At 30.3% G+C, this 27,751-nt stretch overlaps 3 protein-coding genes across 3 annotated transcripts; 1 reads left to right on the forward strand and 2 right to left on the reverse strand.

The window, feature by feature from the left end:
• The first annotated feature begins 463 nt into the window (after positions 1 to 463).
• LOC111680337 (enhancer of split M2 protein) lies at positions 464 to 1,774 on the forward strand. Its single transcript, XM_023441973.2, has one exon. It carries the CDS (start codon positions 624 to 626, stop codon positions 1,284 to 1,286), a length of 663 nt encoding a protein of 220 aa, XP_023297741.2. The 5' UTR covers positions 464 to 623; the 3' UTR covers positions 1,287 to 1,774.
• A 2,537-nt stretch (positions 1,775 to 4,311) lies between these two features.
• LOC111680334 (enhancer of split M1 protein) lies at positions 4,312 to 5,028 on the reverse strand. Its single transcript, XM_023441971.2, has 2 exons — positions 4,726 to 5,028; positions 4,312 to 4,647 (listed from the first exon to the last, which is right to left on the reverse strand). The coding sequence occupies exons 1-2, from the start codon at positions 4,940 to 4,942 to the stop codon at positions 4,388 to 4,390; spliced, it is 477 nt and encodes a 158-aa protein (XP_023297739.2). The 5' UTR covers positions 4,943 to 5,028; the 3' UTR covers positions 4,312 to 4,387.
• Positions 5,029 to 16,673: 11,645 nt separating this feature from the next.
• LOC111680335 (enhancer of split malpha protein) lies at positions 16,674 to 17,464 on the reverse strand. The gene has a single exon (XM_023441972.2). The coding sequence runs from the start codon at positions 17,373 to 17,375 to the stop codon at positions 16,920 to 16,922; it is 456 nt and encodes a 151-aa protein (XP_023297740.2). The 5' UTR covers positions 17,376 to 17,464; the 3' UTR covers positions 16,674 to 16,919.
• Positions 17,465 to 27,751: the final 10,287 nt, after the last annotated feature.

Consider the following 27,751-nt stretch of genomic DNA (forward strand, 5'->3'; position numbering starts at 1 on the left):
AGCTGTCTTGCTCAATCGTTGTTGTTGTTATTGCCCTTACAGGTTATTTGAGTCGCCTCAGTAACAACAACAAACACAGCAAACTCATCATGATATTCGTACTATGGTATGGTAAAAAGGCATGGTTATAAGCAGAGGCAAACCAAATCATGGGAAATGTACACAACAAAAATAAAAAAACAACAATAACAATAAACCGAACGATTCCTGTTAGAATGTGCATGGGAAGTGCAGTTTGTTTCTCACAATGTGCACCAGCAGTCTGCTAGTCAGTCAGCCAGCCAGCACTCTTGTGTGTATGTCTGTCTGTCAGTCTGTGAATTTTTTGTTTCCCAGAGAATGTCTGTGCCTATGTGTAAGTGTATAAATTACGTTGAGTGTGCGTGTAGAGTGTATGTGAGAGTTATAATACGATCTCCTCAATGTTTTGATCGACTGAAGTCGGACGTTCATATAAAACTAAGTGCTGCTCAGTAAACCAGCATCAGTTCATAACAAACTTTCACAGCGTTAACACACTTTTTCCAACACACAAGAATTAAAGAATTTTTTTATTTAGCAAATTCTACAACTTTCAAAAAGAATATTAGAATTTTCCAATTCACCAATAACAACAAATCAAAATGTTTACGGATACAAAGAACTTGGCAAATTTAACGGTAAACACCTCAAATGCGGCCGCCAAACAAATCAACACCCACTCATCAGAAGATGAAAAGTTTAAATTGAAAAAAATGTGGAAACCCATATTACGGTTAATGTCGCGAAAATCAGCTTTGGCGAAAAATGGCAAACGTGACAATAGCAGCTCCATACCAAACAATGTAAATCTCAACAATGCCTCCCAATATAACAGTTCAAATAAGGATAGTTTAGCAGCATTAGAAGACAGCATTAGCAGCAGTATTCAAACACATAAACTGCCTTTGGCGGAATATTGGCAAACCCAGCAACAACAAACAACCTCACAACAAGAGACTTCAACAAAACCTTTGGAATTTATCAGAAAAGCTAGCATAGATAAAACTCCCTTGGATACCTGTACGAATTGTGTTTATGGACGCAATTGTCAACACACACAATTCCATCAAACACAAACAACACTGGATTTAAATCTCTCACCCTACCACCAACATCACCATCAGCAGCAAAATTTCAATTATTTTGATGCCGAAGATGGTTGCTTCGTTTGGTCTGATAATATGGCAGATATCGATGAAAATGCTTTAAGAGAATGGTTTTGGCAAAATTCTTGGCAGTTTGCAGAAAATGCAACCATGTGTTGAAGAAAACCTACCAAACAAACAAACATCCTCCTTCTCCTCCTCATCATCATCAACATTAACTACAACTCTGTGTTGTTGTCAATACAACTCTGTTACATTGTAAACACAGTGTTGCATTTGATGTTATTCCTTCTTAACGGAAATATCAATAAGGATCTCAAAACTAAATGTTGCTCAAAATGTTAGTGAATTTTTTTTACAATCATACCCACCATATCCCAAAACCCAAACAAACGCCTTTAGCTTAGTTATAATTTAATTATTTAGTTAATAGTAGTATTTAATTGTTTATTTAAACTGTTGTTTTTTGCAATAATAATTTAATTGTGATAATGTTATTAGTTATTTGTTAGTTATAATAATATAAAATGAATAAAATATTTTATATAATTTATAAATATATAATAAGACCAGTGCAAAAATGAAAAGAATGGAAGACATGAAACATATATATAAATATAAAGAAGACATTGAATCGTAAAAGAAAATTTATTAAAGTTTTTTTTATTTATTAGCTGTTATGATTGATAAAAAAGTTAAACAATGAGATTTCGATAAGTATTATTATGTGGGTCAATATTTGTTTTTAATTAAAACTCTAAAGAGATCAGTTAATTGCCCTGCGATAGTCTGATCCCTTAGACCCCTTAGTGTTTCATGAAAAAGCGACTCATATCCTACATCACTATAGTGGGGAGGGTATTATGCGTTTGTGCTAAGGTGTACAGCACCGAAAAATATTGGTCCTACACCCAACGAAAAGCTGATCATTCGGCATAGAATCACTTTCTAAGTCGATTTAGCTATGTCCGCCTGTCCTTCCATCTGCGTGTCTATGTAAAGCTTGTGTGCACTCTACAAGTCGCAATTTTCAAGATAATTAATTAGTTTGGCAATTACTTTTCTTTTTACTCAATAACAAACTCAATTGAAAAAGGTTGAAATAAGTTCATCAGTTTCCCAAATAGCACATTTGGAAAACTACCAATTTTTGTAATTATCGGTCCTCATTTGATCATAGCCTCCATACAAACTCCTATTCAGATAATGGCTTAAAGGTCAAAATTTGCTTATAAACACTAATAACATGATTAAATTCTTCATGTAAAACTTTGAAATAGACATTAATGCCTTTATCAAAATTTATAATGATAGGCCCATATTTACCCTTACCCCAAAATGAGCCCTCTTTTAGAAAATTTTTCTGTTTTTGGTCAAAAATATGTACAAATATTCCAGAATTAAGGTAATAAACATATTACTTAAATGATTTATTATTAAACAAAAAATAATGTTGACAATCAAAAAGGTATTCAGAACGGAATCTTAAAAAAAAAATAAGAAAAATGAGTATGATCTTAGATTTATTCTCTACATTTAATTGTAAAGAGAGCTGTATACCATAATCGTAATCCAATAACATTCCTTTCAAGATATTGAGATCAAATCGATCGATGTGTATGGAACATTTTTGTAAGGTGTATAATCCTTCTTAACCTATACTTATTTGTTCTAAAGATTTTGATTGATAAAACTATTGCTATACGCACAATTGGGACGAACGATGAATTTTTCTGAACGAATTTTCGTCATCAGAAATAGAACACACTAAAGTATATGAAAATACACACAATCAATGCGTATGACGAAATTTGTCATACGTAACGATCTGTGCGATAGGTTTATTTCTATTTCTTACGCAGACGAACGACGAATTAATTGGTAGCCCGAATTTTCTGAAATTTGGCGGTTGTGAGTACAGCTAATGACAATACAATATTATGTTCGAAAAAATTTTTATGCTCTTAAAATAATCTCTGTGTCATAAGAACAAAAAAAAAAATTCGAAAATTCGAACTTAAGTTCGAAAATTTTTTAAAACCATTAAAACCAGTTCTGGTAGCCCGAATTGTCTGAAATTTGGCAGTCTAGAGTACATTCGATGACACTACAATAATATGTTGAAATATTTAAAATTAAGTTCGAAAATTCGAAATAATGTTCGAAAAAATGTTGAAGCTGTTAAAATAATCTCAAAATTGGGAATATTCACGAAAATATAATTTTAGTTCTTTTCGAGACCAATTTTAGTTTTTTTTTCGAGGCCAATTTCTTACATTTTCTAATTTCGAAATAATGTTCGAATAAATTTTAAAGCTGTTAAAATCTCAAAATCGTGGAGATTCACAAAAATATAATTTTTGTTCCTTTTTCTTACTTATTCCCATTTCGAACAAACAAATTTTAAAACGAATTCGCAGTACGAATAAGTAATTTGATTGTGTTCCATTTGACGAATTTACGCAACGAATTGTTGTCGACTAGTTCGTCGTGCTATACGAAATTCGTCGTTCATCCCAATTGTGCGTATACCATATTGTTGAGTTGGCCGAGTGTGACTTCGACCTTCCGGATATATAATCGAACTGTAGCTCTAACTCCCTAACAAGGTTCCAGAATTCAATGTAATAAATTAGAAAGAAATGTGTTAGACTCCCGATCGCTTACCAGATCGTATAGCACAAAAAACTTTGAGTTTTTTACATTTAAGCTAAAAATGTGTCTTTTCGAACGACCTTTAAAGGCAATAAACCAATTTATCGAACAATTAACAAACAAGAAAATAATTCAGAATTCTAAAGATTTTCCGAATTTCTCTGGCTTTGTAAAGGCTTTAAGGTTTTAGATTATTTGATGTAAGTTTGAATTATTTTATAGGAGAAACGTCTTCTTATTTTGAATATAAATCCGTTTTATGTATCAAACTGATCGTAACTGCAAATAATATTGCTTTAAGGAAGCAAGATATTTTAGGTCTATGTCTTAGATACAGGAATGGAGAGTTGTATGATATTGATATTGACAAACGAGAGTACATGATATTCCAAACAATATGGATCCTTCAAAGCATCATCTACTACTAGATCATTATTTCTCTCACTTTCTTATTTCATTTGTATTTCATGACTCATGCCGAGTGTTTTTGAACTTTGCACAAATGCAACAAAAATTAAAAATCAAAAACTTCATTACTAATAGCAATCACATTTTATTTTCTTAACATTTATATATCTTTTAAAGAATTTTCCACTCAACAGATCTTAACAAGATCCTGCTTTTAAAACTTTGAAAGATTCTTTACCCTTTTTAGCTAAAGCACAATTGAAATTATCCATGACACATTCATTACTAATCACAGCACGATATTTGCCATTAGAAATGCAAACGGGACTATAAATCATGGCACAAGGTTTCATGCATTCGGGCAGTTGTAAATCTAAATTGTCCAATTTTTTCAGCAATTGATTTAAATCGGCAATATATTCAGTGTTGCACCAGTCCATAGCAGTGGCCACGTATTCTAAAGATTAGAAAAGAAAATGTTTATGATTAAGCAAATTAATACAAATAGATGAAATATAAAAATTTATTTAATTACTTGATAAAGCCGAACGTTCCAAACGACAATTGCTGGCCCTTAACTCACAGCTATTATCGAATTCTTTATAAAGTTTGCCATTTGTGGCACACAAGGGTGCATATAGAGCTGGACAAACTATAGGACAATTCTGTTCATCAGTAGCCACAGAATTGGCAGCAGATAAGGCGAAAAGGCCACAAATTACCAATAAAGTTATGCTTGATTTTACCAACATTTTTTTTTAAATATTTTTTAAAATTTGTTTTTAGTTTTGTAAATTTATTTATTTACTTTCTTTGCTACTTGTTGTCTGAGTGTTTTATGATTTCAAACTGTTTTCGTTAAAAACTTTATATACTAAAAAATATTTAGTAACATTTGGAATTGCCTCCGTTATCAGTTTTGTTGTTATTTTTGTACTATGATAAGAACCACACTTTTTATTACTTTATCTTTAAATTGATTGGTTTTGATTACAGCTATTTTTTTTTAATAACCCACTAAAATAACTACAAGAGATTGTTTCGTTTTACTGATGGCCCACAAACATGATTTTGATAAATGAATACTTTACATTTGTTCAATTCACAATCGATGTTGTAGCGTTGTATGCGTTGTATGTCAGCAGCTGCTACAATAGTCAATGTTGTTGGTATTTTCTATGCAAAAGTTCTATACAACTCTTACGACAATTTTTCATATGTTTTTCGAATGTCGTAAGAAAATTCAGTGTTGTCAATTGTTTATTTCAGCATATAAATAAAAAATTCAATCGGTTTTGGCATAAAAAACGATAAAGTGTTTTTTTTTTACTTTTGACATTGTTTTGATTGTTTTTTTTATTGTGAACAGAAACTTATGACTTGCTACAAAAATCTGTTCACAATCACTGTTACTACACTTTAGTAGATACAATATACAACTTGATTGTGAATTGAACAATTGTTATTACTTTATGTTGAAAGTTTGTTTATTCTATTACATTTTTTTCGAGAATTTTAGATACAAGATACTTTACTTTGGTTCATAAGTATGTATGTATGTTTTTGTCTATTTTTCTCTATAAATTAGTAAAACTATTAAGAATAGGTAAACAAAAAAAAATATGCGTATTATTATTTTTTTTTTTGGCAAATATGTAAACAAATATTTGTTTACAAAGTTTATTAACAGTTTGATGAATCAGAGATGGAAAATTACAAAATATATTATTAATAAATTGTAATTTTCTTAATGGTTATTGTTTAATATTTTAAAGGGCTTTTAGCATTTTATAAAATTTTTCACAAAAATCTATTTTCCCGAAAATTTTGAGTGATTTCAACTTTTCTATAAACACATAAGGCCAATTTCGTGTCAAGTGATCCAACTAATCTAAATCGATTTGTAACCACAAAGCTTTTCAAGAAAATGGTCTAAACTTTCTTTTATGCAAAAATAAAACAAACAAGTATAAATGTCAATATCAATATCAGCCTATTCCTACACTGAAAATAATCCATGCTCAACTTTACGAAAAAAAAAAAAAATTCGTAATATCTATTTTCGTAATATATACAAAAATTTCGTGTATACTACGAAATATTATTTAATAAAACCCTTTTCTATCTTTACGAAAGTACGAAAACTTTTCGTAATATTTTTTTCTTAAATTTTAGCGAAATTAAACATAATGATATTAATTATATTATGATTAAATAAAATTACAACATTTTTATAAAATTTAAGAAAAAGTATAATATTATTCTCGAATTATTCTCATAAAAAAAAATTAAATTCGTGTGGAGAATAATTTTGAACTAAAATTAGAAAATTTATTTTAAAATGAACAAAAATGTTTGAATAAATTAATATTTCGTACATTTTACCATATTTATTCAAAATTCCCTTTTTTTCAATTTATGTAAATTAATTTTTTCAAAGAATATTTTGCATTATAGTAAAATATTTCGTACAATTTCGTATATATTACGAAAGAATTTCGTGGTGCGAAACAACGAACGATTCGTACATATTAGTCATGGATTTTTTTCAGTGTATAAATGTTGAAAAAATATTTATGTAGAATTCATAAAATGATTTGAATTTTGACCTTCAAGCCATTTTATGAAGTGTTAAATTAGGCCCGATCATTACAAAAATCGGTAGTATATTTTAAAGTTCTATAAAACTAAGTTTTTGCCGATTTTTGTTGACATTGTTGGTTTTATGGAGGCTAGGTAAAATAATGGACCGATTTTAAGCATCTTTGGAAAGAAGAGTATGTGCTAATTTCATCAAATTATCTTGGGAATTTTGTATGCGGGCTAGAGTATAATTAGGTCCGATAATTACAAAAATTGGTAATATCTATAAAACTAAGTTTTGCAAATTTTTGTTGACATAATAGAAAATTTTATGCAATTATGAGCCCAAAGTACGGTGGTACGGTTGTTAGGCGAATTAATGGACAGATTTAAACTATCCTTGGACCAAAAGAGTAGTTTAAAATTATGTTTAAAATTGCGCACCTGTAGCATGCTCACAATCGCATGGACTCTATCGGTTGTTGTGTCCTTGACAAGTTAGTAAGTTAACTAGTTAGCTAGATAGTTAGTAAGTGGCCTCCGGTAAGTTAGTGGTTAGTGTTCTAGTTTGGTAGACCGAAGGTCATGGGTTCGATTCCCACCTGAGACACTTGTTAAGGAGCGCACAACAGGACCGATAGAGGCCTAGGTGTATTTCTCGGATTTGATGTTTAGTTAGTTAGTTAGTTAGTTAGTTAGTTAGTTAGTTAGTTAGTTAGTTAGTTAGTTAGTTAGTTAGTTAGTTAGTTAGTAAGTTAGTAAGTTAGTAAGTTAGTAAGTTAGTAAGTTAGCAAGTTAGTAAGTTAGTAAGTTAGTAAGTTAGTTAGTTAGTTAGTTAGTTAGTTAGTTAGTTAGTTAGTTAGTTAGTTAGTTAGTTAGTAAGTTAGTTAGTTATTTAGATAGATAGTTAGTAGGTTCGAAAAAATACACTTAGACATCTATCGATCCTTTTCGATTTTGCAATATTGTACCTAGAAACATCTCGTCAGACATATAGGGTCCTAATGGAATTGTAATCTTAAGAATTTTGGGTTTTGTAAAATCTAGTTTTTTATCTCTTGTGACGTTTTAAGTCCATATTTTCTTTCAAGTAGAACTGATTAATAAATTATTGTTCTCTTACCTCAAGAGTTGCTTAATTCTTATCAAAGACTTCAAGGAAAAATTTTGATTAAATTCAAAAAGAATGATGATGTTTTTAATGGAACTTTTTTCCTAAAATATTGTTTTATTCTAAACATAAATTGCGCATTTAAAAAAAATTGTGGTCATCCCATATATCTTCGTCATCATCTGAACTACAATACAAGGAAAGTGAGTCATAGAGACTATTTTTGTTTAGATTTGAAAAAAAATACAAGAACAAGAAATAAACATTTGCATTGTTTTTATAACATTTCGAAATAAAACTTTTTAACAACTTTAATTTGAATTTAAAATAGAAAAAAAGCGACATGCATGTGTGAAAAAAGTACTTGGAATTCCCCCAACCGAAAAACGAAATAAATAATAATTGAAATTGAAGACAAATGATAGTAACATAGACAATTTGTTTAAAATATTAAAATTTTATATAGAAAACAGATTTTTATTCTTATCATTTATTATGAAGTCTTCATTCATTTAATTACTTTATCAAGACCTAGAAGAAAGAAAAGACTTCTTCAGATAAACATTTCACAGACAAAAAAAGCTGTGATTTTTTTTGTTTGTGATTAAAATGTCATTTGAATTCTTTATGTTTTTATAGATATTTTTTGGTGTTTTTTTCTGAACAGGGCAAAGTGAAATCCGTTAAAATAATAATAAACATGTGGCTAAACGAGCTAAATGCTTTTGGAATATCAAAAAGCGGCGAATAAATACCCCTCATAATACTTTCATAAGCGGGGCTTATCGCTTGACTGACTGACTGCTTGCCTGCCTGCTTAGCTGGGTGTGTCATTATTATTATTATTGTTTTTTGTCTTCTTTAGCTTGTTGCTGCTGCTGCTGCTTTCGAAGACATACTTCAAAAAGTGTGGGAAAGTAAGAACCTGACTGGCTGTGACTTACTGAACATGATAATGTAACCCATGGCAAGGCCATAAATTCCTTTGTTTTGTTGTTGTTTTGATGGTCATTGGTTTTGCCTCAATGTTTACAAAAATTTTGTAAAGAGTCAAAACAATAAAAAAATATATAGTAAATATGCCGATTATTTATGTACAATATATGTTTGTATGTTATGACTGTATGACGACTAGTGTAATCTTTTCAATTGCTAGAAATTATCTTAAATTGTCAATTGCTCAATTTTAGTTTTTTTTCTTTTTTATTAAATTTTAAATTTCTTGCAAACTACAAATGACCAACTTTGTTGGTCATTTGATATGCTTCACACATCACCGAAGGCCGTAACACTACCTTTTTAGTGATTAAATTGGAAATTCTTATTTACTTGCTACATGGCTTATAGTATGGCAGGCACGGTGATTGTTGTCATTGTTGTTGTGTGTGGTACGTGTGGTATTTAATATCCAACACTTTGTTTTCTTCAAGTTGGAATAGGTTGTTGGTCGATTGGTGTGTCTAGTTAGTTGGTTTTGGTGGGATTCTTATTGGGGTTTTCTTTTAATAATTTGAAGAGTGATGAAAGGGTGACGTAAAGTTGGAGTCACTGAATATTGATCTATTTCAAATCAATATTAAATATTATAAAATATTGTCGAAGAAGTAGGGTAATAGCACTTTAACTAACGAACTAACGAACTAACGAACTAACGAACTAACTAACTAACTAACTAACTAACTAACTAACTAACTAACTAACTAACTAACTAACAAACAAACTAACTAACTAACTAACTAACTAACTAACTAACTAACTAACTAACTATGTTACTAACTGAGTAACTAACTATCTAACTAACTAACTAACTTATCTATCTATCTATTTATCTATCTATCTATCTATCTATCTATCTATCTATCTATCTATCTATCTATCTATCTATCTATCTATCTATCTATCTATCTATCTATCTATCTATCTATCTATCTATCTATCTATCTATCTATCTATCTATCTATCTATCTATCTGTCTATCTATCTATCTATCTATCTATCTATCTATCTATCTATCTATCTATCTATCTATCTATCTATCTATCAATCTATCTACCGTTATAAATGTTCAAAACATGTTATTCAGTCACGTTTCACTTAAAATTTACTCACGCTCACTCACTCGTCTCACCTTAGTAACTCCCTTATTAAAAATTAACACTAAATTCTAATTGGAATTTCTTTAGCAGAAAACAACAAAAGAAACTTCTATTAATAGATTTCCAAACTATCGAACCAACGAAACAAACTACAAGGTAATCAAAAATGACAACAACAACAAAGTGTGGGTGAAAAGTGGCGCTGTATGCATATTAAATAATTAACTAAATATTTAACAAACAAATAAATAAAAGAACTAAAATAATATTTATGCGCAGTAATAATTTTGTTTGTGGCATTCTATTTTTTCGCTTTTCGGGTTTCATTTTAAATGCAGCGGTATGAGGCAACTGTGTGTTTGTTGTAATAAATGTAGAAATATTATTAATTATTATAAAAACAGAGAATTTTAATTTCTAATTATTGTTGGTCATATCTTTTTGTCAATCTTTTTTATTTTGTGTGTTTTATTATATTTAAGAGAATGTCTGTCTGTCTGTCTGTCTGTTTACCAAGAACGCATGCGTCCTTATTGATTTGTGCGCGTTGGAATGTTGTTTTGATTTTTGTTATGGCATGAATAAGCCGGTCGTTGCATGCTTTGTTGACAAGCGTCGTTTGCTTGTTGTTGGTCATAATTTTTAGTTGCAGCAATTTTTATTAATATGTCATGCCACTTAATGTGGTTAAGTGCATTTGTTGAATTTTTAATCTCTCTATTAAGGTTCGACCTTTTTCATTCACTTTTTCAGTCGTTCGTTTGCTCGTTCATTCGTTCTTTTTTTGTTTTGTTTATTTTTGAGTGGTTAATTACAGGGTGGCCGCTTGCTATTAATTAAGCAATCGTTAGACCACCTTATTAAAAAGGGACATGTTTTTACTAGTGTTCTTTTAATTATTCCTTTAGAAAGGTATTGAATTTATAACATGTTTGTTTAGATATTTAATTGTCTATTTTAGAAGAAATGTCATCTTTGATTGGGTGATTTTTAAATTTTCTTCCCCAAAGTTTGTTATAAAATTTAAATCTTAATGTATTTTAAACGTGTTTGAAATCTTTAGAGAATTTTATTTTTTGATGTTGACATGTAATGTGTTTGTTTTTTATAGAAATAATTTAATATTAACATAGAGTTTGGTATACTTTTTGTTTTAATCAATAAAATGTTGAATCAAATTGTTATTTCTGTGTATTATATAATTTTTATGAAGAAAAATACAGAATTTTAAAATTTTGTATTTGAATGTAAGAGTAAGAGAGGAGGTACAGTTAGTCTTTTAATTGTCAAAAATTGTTTATATTTATTTCTCTTTAAATAACTTTTACTATCTAAATTTAAGATCGAACATATATCAGTTCGATTAGTCTGATATGTTCGACCCTTTTAAGAAAGAATTTTTTAAAAATCCTTCAACTGTTCTTAATTTAAACACCATCGTTTCAAATTTCAACTCTTGTTCGCCTAAGTTTTTAAAGTTATTTTCAGTTCAACCAAAATTACTTCTACTTTATCTTCTTTAACACCCTGTATTTTTAAAATTAATACTTAAACCTTTTGACTAAGCACTACCAGTGGGTTATGACAATTTTGAAAGTTTATTTTTTTGTGAGTTCTTTCGTTCGTTTTTATTAATAATCATATTTTATAGGTTTTTTACACTCATCATCTAAATAATAGGTGGTATATTGAATTTATCATTCCGTTTGTAAATCAGTGAAATTAGTCAGGTCGCAGACCCCAAATTGACGGCGTTATGTCGGTCCGTCTGTTTGTAGTATAAGGGATTTAGACAGCATGGAAATTCTTCCAAATATTCGGCATTGAAAATGGGCTAAAGCGGTCAGCTTTGTCAGAACGTTTGATTGTTGGAAGTTGTGAAATAAATCCAGGAACTTAATCTGGTGCAGGTGGCCTATGTCTGTCTTATTTCATGGAAGTCTTTTCCAAGCACAGGTCAGCTAGAAACGATTCACTAAAGGCCGCCAATTACCAAAATAGATGGAATGGATCCAGCAACGTAATCGGGAGACCAAAGCCCGAAACCATCTAATAGGTTAAACCCCATATCAACCTCGCAGGGGACTCACTATAACAAGTCTGGTATATTTATATCAGGACAAAGAAGAGAATATACGAATAGGAAACCCGTACTACCATCACTATAAATCACACAACTCTTTAATCCGATATATTCAGAGAGAAAAACATCTGATACATTAGGTTATGCGAGTGGATATGACCCGGAAATGTGAGGGATTAATAACAACCGTCACCCCAAAACAGTTTGCCCGGGCAATGTTGGGAATATAGCATTTTTCACAAAATTTTGAATCGAAAATGGTCAAAATCGGTAAACCAGAAATTAAAGTTCAAAGTTACTTCCGATAAACCAGGACTCATAGTGTTAATATTAGTAAGAGTCTTTAAGTATACAAACCTCATGCTATACTTAAAATATCTGTTGATTTCTCGAGTTAAAACTTGTAGCGAAAGGAACAGAGAGACCTAGAAAACTATCTCTTAAATGTTTGCATAAATATTTCCGAAAGAAAGTATAAACAAATGTCGCTTCTATATACCTTGGTAGGACCCAGAGTTAATATATTCTAGGGCAATGATTCCAAAATGGGTCCTCGTTAACGTCACGGCATCCAAAGCATCATTATAGGTGTATAATCGGGTGTATAAGAAGCTTACAATTCTGAACCTTGAGCATATGTTAGTTCAGGCGTGGATCCACGGGGAGATGGGGATATCGATATCGTAATAACAACAAAGAAAAAGATGATCATCTAGGAAAGTAAAAAACTATTCAGTTGATCAGATACTACAATTACTTCCATGATGGGTTTATAAAAGTCGTCATTGCTGAATATATTTTAAAACACTTTACCACAAACTAAACTTATCTGAACTTTCGGCTGCCACAACGGCTACTACAACAAAAACACTTTATATGCAAAACATATATGTAAATAAACATAAACACCAGCAACAACAATAACACTATCAGTAGCAGCAGCAGCAACAAGTATGAGTTGTTTATTCATATTTAAGTTCCCTGTAACCTAAGGTAATAATTTCTTAAATTATTGTTTGTTAATGTTGCATACGTACTTCAATACTTCATTCTCATTCATTCATTCATTCATATATTTATTGGTGACATTCTTTCATGCGTCATAAATTTGTTTATGAGTTTTTGTTGTTTTTTTTATACATATTCTACGAATATTGATGAGTAATAAACGCGGTGGCATGTACAAAGTTAAATTGGGGTTATTACGCTTGCGTGTATTAATATTTGTAAGCAAATGAGTTTTTAAGGATTTGATAGATAGCGTGAGTCATTAGTGAGCAGTAGGGAACTAGGATGTGTCTGGTAGAAAACATCAGGTGGAAGTGATTAATTTTTGTTATTGTAATTTATATTAGTAATTTTGTTTTAATGTTGGGTGTTTTATAATAAAGTGGTGATAATGGTGTTATAAAGAAAAAGGATTTAAAATCAATTCAGAGATATTTTCGATGGAATGAAGTCAGAAATTTGTTTTAATTGTTTCGAGTGCAAATGATTGCAATTTTTTCTCGTTTGTTTTAGACTTTAAATGCGATCAACATATTTGTTTAAAGTTGCTTTTTATGACGAAATAAATTATTTAATTATGCGACGATCCTCTTTGGGAGAAGAAACGAATAGACTTTTAAAAATAAATTCAATAAGATCGCCGCTTGACGATGACACGATCCTCTTTGGCACAAGAAACGAATAGACTTTTGAAAATCAACTCAATAAGATCGTCGCTTGACGAATAGAATTCGAAAAGTCAACTTAACAAGATCATCAGCAGAAGAAATTCGAAAAGTCAACACAACACCAAATATTCTGATAAAAAGTGAACTCAATAAGATCGTCAAGAGAAAAAAACTGTAATCTTCTTTAGCAGAAGAAACGAAAAGTCAACATAACAAGATCATCAAGCGACGATCTTCTTCAGCAGAAACAACGAATAGTCTTCGAAAAGTCAATACAACACCGACCGGATATTCTTACAAACTTCTCTTAAGGCGACAATATTATGATCGGAGTATTAAAATGGGTTTACTAAAGTGTAATGGACTCATTTGTAAATAGAGCAGCGCAGAGAACATCTATGCTCTTCAACTTCTTGTCCTTAATCTTGATCATCTAACTAAAATATTTTGGATTCTTACAAATGAAAGTTTGAAACATGATCAAGAATTTGAATATTTTGTCTTTGAGAAATTTTCTTCTCCATAGCTTCACATATACTATTTTCTGCTCTCAACTTTGAATAGAATTCATTAAGTTGTCATACTTTTTCTTTAAGAAACTTTCTTCTCCTTAGCTTCACATAAACTATTTTCTGCTTTCAACTCTGAATAGAATTCATTGAGTTGTCATACTTTGTCTTTGAGAAACTTTCTTCTCTTCAGCTTCACATAAACTATTTTCTGCTCTCAACTCTGAATAGAATTAATTGTGTTGTGATTTCAATTGGTATATTTTCTAATTGGAAAAACAAGACGTTAAAAATCATAATTGGATACATTCAAATCAAAATGAATTAACGGAAAGTATTAGGATCATTGTCGAAGAACATGATCTCTGTACTCTTCACAATATCACTCATCGAAAAGCGCATTACTTCCATGATTGTAATTTCAGTCATGTTGCAGATTTTGTGCCTTAATGGTTGGATCCATTATTAGAAAAAAAAAATAAATCTGAATGCAAATCTAATCTTTAGTTTATGAGCGATTATAAAACCCTAGATGTGGGTGAAGCCTTTATTAATTCAAATAGGAATTTTTTCTTCTCTTGGACCGTCATTCAGGGAATGATCTGTTTTTATGCACTGTATAGTAATGAAAATCAGAAAGCAGACTATGACAGCAGTAATAGAGGGAATACTGTTTGTAAGCATTAGGTTTAAACATTTTTTTGTAAGTAAAAGACCTCCGCTGGGAGTTTATTTCACATACGTACAGTTTGTCTAAAGAAAGAGTTTTCTTTGTAATATATTTCGTGTTCCACTACCCAATCGAGGAAAAACAAAATCCATTATTTTAAAGAAACACATTCCATTGTATTAATAATAGAAAAGTGGAATATATTTCACACATTGCGACAATGTTCTTGAGAGTCCATAGAGTTGGTTACTCTACTGTCACCGATAAGTAACATCTAATGTACTTTAAATTCAGTGGACTGCAATGTCAGACTTTCTATTTGAACTACATCATGAAGTTCAGCGACCGAATTTAAAATTGTTATTACGGCCTGTTTTTCCTCAATCTTCAAAGGAAGAAGACCTGATGGAGTAAATATTTCTTGTGCAGAACATGGTTTTAAACTAAATTTCTATGACCGAATTCAGAAATTGTCATTAGGTGCGATTTTGTCTATATCTTCAGAAGGCTTATAATTGAATAAGTAAGAGCCATTCTTACTCATTCAATTATAAGCCTTCTGAATGTTACATTCAAAAGGGAAGATAAGGTTGGAAGCTCAACAATGAAAGTTTGGAAATATTTGAATAGAATAGAAAAAAGGAACATAGCCTTGTTTTACCCCTAAATTAATCCAGGAACTTGTTGCTAGGACAGACATATTCAAAGATTCCTACAATAGCGCTAATTTAAAGTGGAAGAATGTTTATTCTGCAATCTGGAGAAAAGCATTGAAAACAAGAGAAAGAACAGAGCCTTGTGATACCTCGTTTAATGGGGCAGTACCTAACGACATGAATCCTACATTTAGCAATATATCTTCTCTGGAGAAAACTTGGAGAATGAAGGTGAAAGTTTATGGTGAAATAATTCCACTTGTTGAGTTGATAATCTTTGGATAATACGAAATTTAGCCGTTGCGAAGCAAAGGACATTATAATCAAATCTGCTAATATCTTCCACGATCTTAAAGGTTCAGTTTCAAATAATAATTAAAATTTTATAAAGATTCATTACTTTACATGTAACAAAACAGAAAAGTCAAAAATCAATTGAATTTACAAATGGAGCACAATCAATGACTTCTGAATCGTCTTGATATGACAGTACTAATTAATTAGAGAGCGCATGAGTTGCGCAATAGAGTTGCATTATTCTCACTGGATCTTTTCAAATCTGTAGTCTTATCCAATTGTCTAGACGATTAGCGCTTTGCTATTGAAAATGTTCTAGTCGATGGACAATTTCCTTTTATTTTCATATTTATGTTGAAAAGAGTCAAGAAACATGATCAGTAGACAATGTTTATTTCTGGCAATTCAAAATCAAACCAATCACATTATCCTTCTACTAGCATTATCTTTATCTTTCTAAGAAGATCATTGGTTTGTTTACTTTTTCTAATCGTTTCTAAGAATTCTCATTGAGTTATGAAATTTTTATCTACTCCTAAACAAACATTTGGTAATGTCAAGTAATTTTTGAACAAAAATTTTGTTACATTTTAAAGATAAAGGATGTTGAATGAGTTGAATTCCTTTGAATTCTCAGATCTTGATTTAATATTTCTTTATCATTGATTTGTTTTTTGTAGCTAAAATATATTCAAGAGTTTCCTGTTAAGGTTTTGTGGTTTCTAAATGTATGAATAAGAAAGTAAATAAAAAGATTTTTGTTAATTTTTGTTTTCATAATAAAATTTGTTTATATTTTTTAAAGCTGTTTTGTTTTTTTATCACAATTATTATTTTTTTACTTAAAAATATTTAATAAAGTTTTTTTGTTTTCTTAAATACTAAAGGAAGACTTTTCTTTAAAAAAGTTGCTTAAAATTAAAAGTTTGAACCAATGCTGCTGCCGCTGTATAACTGCTGCTAACAAAATATCACAATACAATTGCAGTTGAGACAATTGTTTTTTTGTTTTAAAGCTTTTTGTTGTAGTTGTTGCTAAGTAATAAACTTAAGCTTGAGCCCAACGATCTTGGAATTGCATGATGGGATATTGATTGTTGCTGTAGCAGTAAGCAGGTTGCAATAGATCTTCATCAACAGCTGGCATAATGGTGCTGGTAACGGGTTGCAAATTGGTAGTCCAGAAGAATGTACCAGCTTCAGTGCGTGCAAAACGTACTGGAACATAAATATCTTCTTGATCAATTTGTTCCTCTTCATAGGCCATGACTGAGAGTTTTTCATTGGCTGAATTATCTTCCATTTCATTGAAGTATTGTTGTTGTTCGGCTTGCATGTTGCGCAAGTTATCCAAATCCTCAAAAGTTTCAGTGCTGGAGGATTTGTGTTGTTTCTTGAAGAAAGTCTTCAAGACTTTCTTAATGCTGTAGGTGGCGGTTTTCATTTTGTTGTTGGTGGCGGTGCTGTTGTTGGAGTTAGCCAATTGTTGCATTTGTTGACACATTTTGTTTAAATGTTTTTGTTTTGAAAATTTAATAAAAGTTGTTGCAAGTAGCTGTTGCTTGAGTTGAACACGAGAAGTGAATGATGTTGTTTTCGAAATGTCTGGGCCTTTTTATACTCATGACGACTGCATTTCCTTAACGAAAGCAGAGAGCGCGAGTGGCATACGGAAAGGGAGAATTAACAGCTAAGGAAATAAACAATAAGAGAACAAACATTTTAACTTGAAAACAACTACAACAAAACTACCTTCAACACGCACAAGTGTGTATGCCTCACACTAATTCTTGAGGCCACAAGCAAGAACGTGCTTGTTTAGTTAGTTTAATGTTTATGTTTTTGAAGAGAGAGCAAGAGCAAGGTTATTACTCTCTCGATCCCTTTGTTAGGCAGGTTAGAGCATAGTGTTTGTTGTTGGTGGTGTTATAGTGTGGCAGGAATTAAACAAAAGGGATCGAACCCCTGCACACACAAAAAAAAGAACTGAAACTCTTGAAAGAACGAAAGTGTGGGAAAATAATTTCAAATATTCAATTTTTTCGGGGTTTCAATACGAAAAAAATTTGTATACAATGAGTTTTATTGATAAATGCATGTCTGTCCGTCTGTCTGTCTGTGCACAGCAAATACATTAAGTGTTTACTTTTACTCGAGCTCGTCTTACTCATTGTTAACTTAGTTTCAGAAATGAAAATAAAAACAGGGGGAGAAAGAAAAAGTCCATATAAAAAAAATTGGCAGGTGTTTGTAACAAAATTTTCTCATGATTTTTTCGAAACATTTAAAAGGGATTTTTTGTTTTTGGTTTTTGTAAGATATTGCCTGTGCATGGTAATATGTATAATGTTAAGGTTGTTGTTGTTTTTGTTTTTATACTTAAGGATTTAAGAAAGATCTCTTATTCCGTATGTTTGTTGTAGGTTTTTTGTTAATAAAAAGAACCCTCCCCAGAGGATTCAACAATATTAAACTCGAAAAAAGGGATTGCATTTTCATACATTTCCGTGGGAACTCGAAAAAATTTTGTAGCATTCCCACGCATAAAAGTAACAAAACAACATCAGGATACCCGTTATCCTGTGTAAGGGTATTGCTGTTGTTATTATTATTATCATTATTGCTTTTGTTGTTTTTAATGCATTTTAAACGTATTTAGTTTTAGGGGGTTTTGGTTAAATTTTATCACACAAAATAATAATAAGCAGAAGTTGTACAACAACAAAAATAATGAGCAACATGTTGGCAACGAGTCATGATTACGTCGTCATCATCATCAACATCACCGTCATACTCATCTCTAGTAAGAAGTACTTTATGCTGCTCATAAGCAAGCGCATAAAGCGAGCGACCTCAATCATTAACATCAGCGTCAACTACATTGTCATAAGGTCTCAAACATGGAGTGTAGAATACATGAACAAAAAAGATCAACCAATTAATACCTTTTTATTACTTAATGTATAAATATATTGTTGCATTTAATTGTTTTTATTTATTTCAGAAGAGGGGAGTTTACAAGTTTTAACAATTTATTGTACAATTGTACATTTTTTTAACTGTAGTTAGGGGAGAATCTTCCCAGGCTCTTAAACATCCATACAAAGTTATTTAGTAAAAGGCATCTTAAGGTTTTTTGTTGTTTTTTGTTGTCTTAATAAAATAGTTTTAATTGTTAAACTATTTACACTTGTTGCAAGTATGTTTGTTTTACTCATACTACAGTTGTTGTATGTCTGTAGTTGTTGTTAATGTCTAGTCAAGGTGTTGAAATGTTATGTCTTTTTTATAGCAATATTTACTAACATATAGTACAACAATTAGTTATCACTTCTTTTCTAATTTATTACTTCCACTTAAGATCACTTTCCCATAGAATGTTTTAACTCTTTTTTTAATTACTTCGACTAATATTTAGTTTTATCTTTAAGTGACAATTTTGATCTTTTACTCTGTATTCCCCGGGTACAGTTGTGTAAATCTCTTTATCTTTCTCTCTTTGTTGGGGGCAGTGTAAGATCTTTAAGATCTTATCTCTTCTTAGCGTGGGAGTTGGTTTTAAAAGATCAATGATCTTTTAAGCACAACAATATGTTTATATAAAGTTTTGTTATACCATTTTAATAATACTCAACTCTTTAGTTTGTTATTACTCGGCAGGAGGTGGTAGTAATGTGATCTGAATTAGAGAGAGAAAGAGATGATTGTAGGGGAGTTAAGAAATGTTTTAGATATGAATATCAATTAAAAGTTGACTGCTAGTGATATCGAAAGAAGTTTATTAAGTGATCGCATTGGTTTTCCAAAGCAATTGATCATTCTTTGGTAAATTGCAACACTTGGTTCTTAAATACATTGTCAAATCATCTGTGATCGTTTCTCTTGTCATTAAAATCCTTAAAGATTTGATTAAAAAGATCAGTTATAAAATTCTATAACAAATCATTAATTAAAGTCAAAACATTTTAGTGATCGCATTGGTTTTTCAAAGCAATTGATCAGTCTTTAATAAATTGCAACACTTGTTTCTTAAATCCATTGTCAAATCATCTGTGATCATTTCTCTCGTCATTAAAATCGTTAAAGATTTGATTAAAAAGATCAGTTATGAAATGCTATGAGAAATCATTAATTAAAGCGAAAAGTTTTAGTGACTTAATGTTAAAAAGAGAGGAGCTATCGATATCTTTGTGATTGGATTGTGATAGAAACTAAAAAAGTTTTTAAAATAAGTTTTTTTGTGATCGCCTTGCGTTTCTAAAAGAATCGATCAGTCTTTGATGTATTCTATAGATATTCTTTTATAAAAGGCAATGTTTATTTAATTGGCCTTTCGAAAACCAAGAGTTGTTCTGTTTTTTACTGATCCTCACATTGGACTTTAGTATCCAAAAGAAATTTGACAACGGATTATTATTTGCATACTTCATTAGATCTTTAATTTGATGAAATATATCCTGGTTCTTAAAGAACTTGTAAATACAGATCTTAGAAAGGGACTCTACTACAAATTATCCTTCAATTTCGTCTTTTAAAGACATCCTCTTGTACAGAGTCAAACGATTATAAGTCTTATTCTTTGTTTACTGAAGAGTCGGACAACTATTGCATTTCTGAAAAGAAACCTATCTTTCTATTTCAACTTACAAAGAGACTGCTTGAGTTTCTAGCTTTCTTTTGTAACAGTTCAATATTTCAGTAAGCGACTCAAAGATCTCTCAAGATCTTTGCAGTTAATAGATCGCAGACGTGGAGGAATGGATCCGATAAAAGAAAAGAAAACAACAACTAGTACAGTTGCATAGTAACTTGAAGCATGTAATCAATAAGAATGATTATACTTCGTTCTTTTAAATTTCGAAACACTATCGTAATCCCCACATAAAACGATCCTTTACTTCAGTTCAAAAGGTCACGAAGTTTAAACAAAACAACAACTAGTACAGTTGCATCGTAACTAGAGAGGATGTTATCTATAAGAATGATCACACTTCGTTTTTTTTTAATTTCAAAATACTTTCGTAATCCCCACACAAATCGATCCTTTACATCAGTTCAAAAGGTCACATAGTTCAAACAAACTTTAGCAGCAAGGAAAACAAAATGCAAACATCACACACACTTCATTTTATTTGTGAGGCCATAAGAAAGAAAACTAAGTCACACTTTCCAAATAAACAATATATTAGCAAAGTTAAATATTTTATATTTTTGCAGGGTCATAATTCAACAGAATATTAATGACAGATAACAAAGTCTTATAGGATATTTGAAACTATGTAATACATAAAAACATTCAATATTTATGCAAGGTCAAAGTTCTAGGTCAAATTGTTTCAGGAACAAGGATGTAAATCCTTAGAATGACGCAAAGAACAACAAAAATATACATACAAAAAAAACTTACACTTGCCTCAAAGAAAATGCAAATATAACAGCAACTGCCTCTTATTGTTGCTGTTGTTGTCTGAACACAAGTCAAGTTCAAAACATAGACTTAACGACTTTGACTTGCTGCCACAAAGCAGTTATGCACGCGCAGTTTTAGGGAGTGTAAGTGCCAAAACGCGTTAGAACTTAGTGCATTTTAAGGGTGTGTTGTGTTGTGTGATTGCACTCTATGACAAAAAGCAAAAAACTAAATGGAATTTTTTTCAAATTTACACCCAAAAACCCACACACGTGCTTAACTTAGAAGAGCGTGTTAACTACTTTCTATTGCTTAGTAGAGGATTAGAAAATATTTAGGCGTTTTGTATGCACTTGCCACAAGATAACAAGTAATAGTAGAAGAAGAACCATTAAAGTAAATAAATACATTGAACGTGGGTTAAAAACACGTCTTGTGTTTGTAGTAGTTAAGTTGAAGGTTATGTTTTAGGAGGTAAAAGAAAACAAGTGTTTAGATACATTCTTGAACATGGCAGAAATTTTTTTAATTGAATTTTTTTCTTTTAAAAATAAAATATAAAGTATACTAAAAGGGGCAGTGATAAGGAAAGCATTTAATTACGTGTGTGCATAATTAAAAAATCTATTTTTGATGGAAAATATAAGTGATAACAGATTTTCACTATTTTCTCGATTGGAGCGTTATTTAAGAAACTACAGCCAATTTTAGGTTTTTCATATAAAAATCGATTTTTGATGGAAAATATAAGTGATCACAGATTTTCACTATTTTCTCGATTGAAGCGTTATTTAAGAAACTACAGCCAATTTTAGGTTTTTTATATAAAAATCGATTTTTGATGGAAAATATAAGTGATCACAGATTTTCACTATTTTCTCGATTGGAGCGTTATTTAAGAAACTAGAGCCGATTTAAGGTTTTCCATATAAAAATCGATTTTTGGTGGAAAATATAAGTGATCACAGATTTTCACTATTTTCTCGATTGGAGCGTTATTTAAGAAACTAGAGCCGATTTAAGGTTTTCCATATAAAAATCGATTTTTGGTGGAAAATATAAGTGATCACAGATTTTCACTATTTTCTCGATTAGAGCGTTATTTAAGAAACTACAGCCGATTTTAGATTTTTCATATAAAAATCGATTTTTGATGGAAATTATGAGTGATCACAGATTTTCACTATTTTCTCGATTGGAGCGTTATTTAAGAAACTAGAGCCGATTTAAGGTTTTCCATATAAAAATCGATTTTTAGTGGAAAATATAAGTGATCACAGATTTTCACTATTTTCTCGATTAGAGCGTTATTTAAGAAACTACAGCCGATTTTAGATTTTTCATATAAAAATCGATTTTTGATGGAAAATATAAGTGATCACAGATTTTCACTATTTTCTCGATTAGAGCGTTATTTAAGAAACTACAGCCGATTTTAGGTTTTTCATATAAAAATCGATTTTTGGTGGAAAAATGAATGCTCACAGATTTTCACTATTTTCTCTATTGTAGCGTTATTTAAGAAACTACAACCAATTTAAAATCAGCCGTCATATAAAAATCGATTTTTGGTAGAAAATATAAGTGATCACAGATTTTCACTATTTTCTCGATTACAGCGTTATTTAAGAAACTACAGCCGATTTTAGGTTTTTCATATAAAAATCGATTTTAGATGGAAATTATGAGTGATCACAGATTTTCACTATTTTCTCGATTGGAGCGTTATTTAAGAAACTACAGCCTATTTTAGATTTTTCATATAAAAATCGATTTTTGGTAGAAAATATAAGTGATCACAGATTTTCACTATATTCTCGATTAGAGCGTTATTTAAGAAACTACAGGTTTTTCATATAAAAATCGATTTTAGATGGAAATTATGAGTGATCACAGATTTTCACTATTTTCTCGATTAGAGAGTTATTTAAGAAACTACAGCCGATTTTAGGTTTTCCATATAAAAATCGATTTTTGGTGGAAAATATAAGTGATCACAGATTTTCACTATTTTCTCGATTAGAGCGTTATTTAAGAAACTACAGCCGATTTAAGGTTTTTCATATAAAAATCGATTTTAGATGGAAATTATGAGTGATCACAGATTTTCACTATTTTCTCGATTAGAGAGTTATTTAAGAAACTACAGCCAATTTTAGGTTTTTCATATAAAAATCGATTTTTGATGGAAAATATAAGTGATCACAGATTTTCACTATTTTCTCGATTGGAGCGTTATTTAAGAAACTACATCCGATTTTAGGTTTTTCATATAAAAATCGATTTTAGATGGAAATTATGAGTGATCACAGATTTTCACTATTTTCTCGATTAGAGAGTTATTTAAGAAACTACAGCCGATTTTAGGTTTTTCATATAAAAATCGATTTTTGATGGAAAATATAAGTGATCACAGATTTTCACTATTTTCTCGATTAGAGCGTTATTTAAGAAACTACAGCCGATTTTAGGTTTTTCATATAAAAATCGATTTTAAATGGAAATTATGAGTGATCACAGATTTTCACTATTTTCTCGATTGGAGCGTTATTTAAGAAACTACAGCCGATTTTAGGTTTTTTAATATAAAAATCGATTTTTGATGGGAAATATGAGTGATCACAGATTTTCACTATTTTCTCGATTGGAGCGTTATTTAAGAAACTACAGCCGATTTTAGGTTTTTCATATAAAAATCGATTTTTGGTGGAAAATATAAGTGATCACAGATTTTCACTATTTTCTCGATTAGAGCGTTATTTAAGAAACTACAGCCGATTTTAGATTTTTCATATAAAAATCGATTTTTGATGGAAATTATGAGTGATCACAGATTTTCACTATTTTCTCGATTGGAGCGTTATTTAAGAAACTAGAGCCGATTTAAGGTTTTCCATATAAAAATCGATTTTTGGTGGAAAATATAAGTGATCACAGATTTTCACTATTTTCTCGATTAGAGCGTTATTTAAGAAACTACAGCCGATTTTAGATTTTTCATATAAAAATCGATTTTTGATGGAAAATATAAGTGATCACAGATTTTCACTATTTTCTCGATTAGAGCGTTATTTAAGAAACTACAGCCGATTTTAGATTTTTCATATAAAAATCGATTTTTGATGGAAATTATGAGTGATCACAGATTTTCACTATTTTCTCGATTGGAGCGTTATTTAAGACACTAGAGCCGATTTAAGGTTTTCCATATAAAAATCGATTTTTGGTGGAAAATATAAGTGATCACAGATTTTCACTATTTTCTCGATTAGAGCGTTATTTAAGAAACTACAGCCGATTTTAGATTTTTCATATAAAAATCGATTTTTGATGGAAAATATAAGTGATCACAGATTTTCACTATTTTCTCGATTAGAGCGTTATTTAAGAAACTACAGCCGATTTTAGGTTTTTCATATAAAAATCGATTTTTGGTGGAAAAATGAATGCTCACAGATTTTCACTATTTTCTCTATTGTAGCGTTATTTAAGAAACTACAACCAATTTAAAATCAGCCGTCATATAAAAATCGATTTTTGGTAGAAAATATAAGTGATCACAGATTTTCACTATTTTCTCGATTGGAGCGTTATTTAAGAAACTACAGCCGATTTTAGGTTTTTCATATAAAAATCGATTTTAGATGGAAATTATGAGTGATCACAGATTTTCACTATTTTCTCGATTGGAGCGTTATTTAAGAAACTACAGCCGATTTTAGGTTTTCCATATAAAAATCGATTTTTGGTGGAAAATATAAGTGATCACAGATTTTCACTATTTTCTCGATTAGAGCGTTATTTAAGAAACTACAGCCGATTTTAGGTTTTTCATATAAAAATCGATTTTTGGTAGAAAATATAAGTGATCACAGATTTTCACTATATTCTCGATTAGAGCGTTATTTAAGAAACTACAGCCGATTTTAGGTTTTTCATATAAAAATCGATTTTAGATGGAAATTATGAGTGATCACAGATTTTCACTATTTTCTCGATTAGAGAGTTATTTAAGAAACTACAGCCGATTTTAGGTTTTTCATATAAAAATCGATTTTTGATGGAAAATATAAGTGATCACAGATTTTCACTATTTTCTCGATTGGAGCGTTATTTAAGAAACTACAGCTGATTTTAGGTTTTTTAATATAAAAATCGATTTTTGATGGGAAATATGAGTGATCACAGATTTTCACTATTTTCTCGATTGGAGCGTTATTTAAGAAACTACAGCCGATTTTAGGTTTTTCATATAAAAATCGATTTTAGATGGAAATTATGAGTGATCACAGATTTTCACTATTTTCTCGATTGGAGCGTTATTTAAGAAACTACAGCCGATTTTAGGTTTTTCATATAAAAATCGATTTTTGGTGGAAAATATAAGTGATCAAAGATTTTCACTATATTCTCGATTAGAGCGTTATTTAAGAAACTACAGACTATTTTAGGTTTTTCATATAAAAATCGATTTTTGATGGAAAATATATATGATCACAGATTTTCACTATTTTCTCGATTAGAGAGTTATTTAAGAATCTACAGCCGATTTTAGGTTTTTCATGTTAAAATCGATTTTTGATGGAAAATATAAGTGATCACAGATTTTCACTATTTTCTCGATTGGAGCGTTATTTAAGAAACTACAGCCGATTTTAGGTTTTTTAATATAAAAATCGATTTTTGATGGGAAATATGAGTGATCACAGATTTTCACTATTTTCTCGATTGGAGCGTTATTTAAGAAACTACAGCCGATTTTAGGTTTTTCATATAAAAATCGATTTTTGGTGGAAAATATAAGTGATCAAAGATTTTCACTATATTCTCGATTAGAGCGTTATTTAAGAAATTACAGACTATTTTAGGTTTTTCATATAAAAATCGATTTTTGATGGAAAATATATATGATCAAAGATTTTCACTATATTCTCGATTAGAGCGTTATTTAAGAAACTACAGACTATTTTAGGTTTTTCATATAAAAATCGATTTTTGATGGAAAATATATATGATCACAGATTTTCACTATTTTCTCGATTGGAGCGTTATTTAAGAAACTACAGCCGATTTTAGGTTTTTCATGTTAAAATCGATTTTTGATGAAAAATATAAGTGATCACAGATTTTCACTATTTTCTCGATTGGTGCCTTATTTAAGAAACTACAGCCGATTTAAGATTTTTCATATAAAAATCGATTTTTGAAAGCGTTATAAAGAAACTTTAGCCGAGTTAGTTAGTTAGTTATTTAAAAATCCGCAGAACAACACAACTAGTATAAAGCTCATTCGCCGGAGCCTTCGGTTAGTATTGAACATACTACAACCCAATAAACTAGATTACTCGAAGCACTTGTTCATTAAATGTTGCCAAATCCACGAAACTAATTAACTAGTTTTGAGCTACTTCATCAGAACCTCTGTTTAGAATTGGACCTACTTCACCCCATCAAACTAATTTAGTGGAGGTAACTGAACATTTGGCTCCCCCAGGAAGCAAAATAAGTGAAATAATTTCCATAATATTATGGAATTATAAAAATAACTTCCAGAGTGATATTATTCCAAAATTTTCATTTCAATGTTCCAATTAAGTATTTTTAACTTAAGTTTACAAATTACGGAACAAAATTTACAACAACGCCACACTTCGATGACAATTACTTAACATTCATATTAAATTAGTTCGTTAATTGATCTCCTAAAATTCAATGACAAAATAAAACATTAATAATATTTTATGGACCATTGTGTTGTTGTTGTTGTTTTTGTACTCTTAAATTTTATATATAGTAAATTTCCAGTCTTTAATCTTGGTTATTCGATAGCACGTGCCAATAATATATTTATATATATATATATTTTTTATTTGTTGTTTTCTTCATTTATTTTTATGTACATTGACGTTGGAACCGGTTTTTATACTACAAACGACTAAAATTATATGAGAAAAAATTTCAATCCAACAAACAAATAATAAAGAAATACAGACAGACAGTCAAGCCAAGCTAAAAGCAGCAAATGCCATTCAAAAACCCAAGCCGGGGCTTACAAAATCAACAAACAAACAAACGAACGAATGAACACAAAAAAACAATCACAATCAATTGAGTCCATGAGAATGTTGTATTCAACAACACCACAAAACGATAGATAGACAAACAGACACAATACCAGCCACACTTAACGCTTAAGTGAAAGACCGACAGAACGACCAAACGCCAACTAACCAACAGCAAAATATCAGCAACATAGACTAACAGCAACAACAACATACACAATCAACGTTTTTTGTATTTAACGTTGTACCTAAAAGTTGAATTTATGTTTTAAGATTACGGACGGACGCAAGGAAGGACGGTCATATGAGTACGAAGTACTTTGTATCTTTTGTAGCATGTGTCGGAATTATTGGATGTTGAACTGTGTTCATAATTGTATTTTAAATCTATTAATATTTAACAATTAA

Source organism: Lucilia cuprina, chromosome 4 (genome assembly GCF_022045245.1).
Source record: "Lucilia cuprina isolate Lc7/37 chromosome 4, ASM2204524v1, whole genome shotgun sequence".
Classification (NCBI taxonomy): Eukaryota; Metazoa; Arthropoda; class Insecta; order Diptera; family Calliphoridae; genus Lucilia; species Lucilia cuprina.

Excerpts from the sequence above, each read along its gene's own strand:
- LOC111680337 (XM_023441973.2), top strand. The coding sequence starts at position 624 with ATGTTTACGGATACAAAGAACTTGGCAAATTTAACGGTAAACACCTCA.
- LOC111680335 (XM_023441972.2), bottom strand. The coding sequence starts at position 17,375 with ATGTGTCAACAAATGCAACAATTGGCTAACTCCAACAACAGCACCGCC.
- LOC111680334 (XM_023441971.2), bottom strand. The coding sequence starts at position 4,942 with ATGTTGGTAAAATCAAGCATAACTTTATTGGTAATTTGTGGCCTTTTC. Across the intron at positions 4,648-4,725 it reads GGAACGTTCGGCTTTATCAA|AATACGTGGCCACTGCTATG; the intron begins GTAATTAAATAA and ends TCTAATCTTTAG.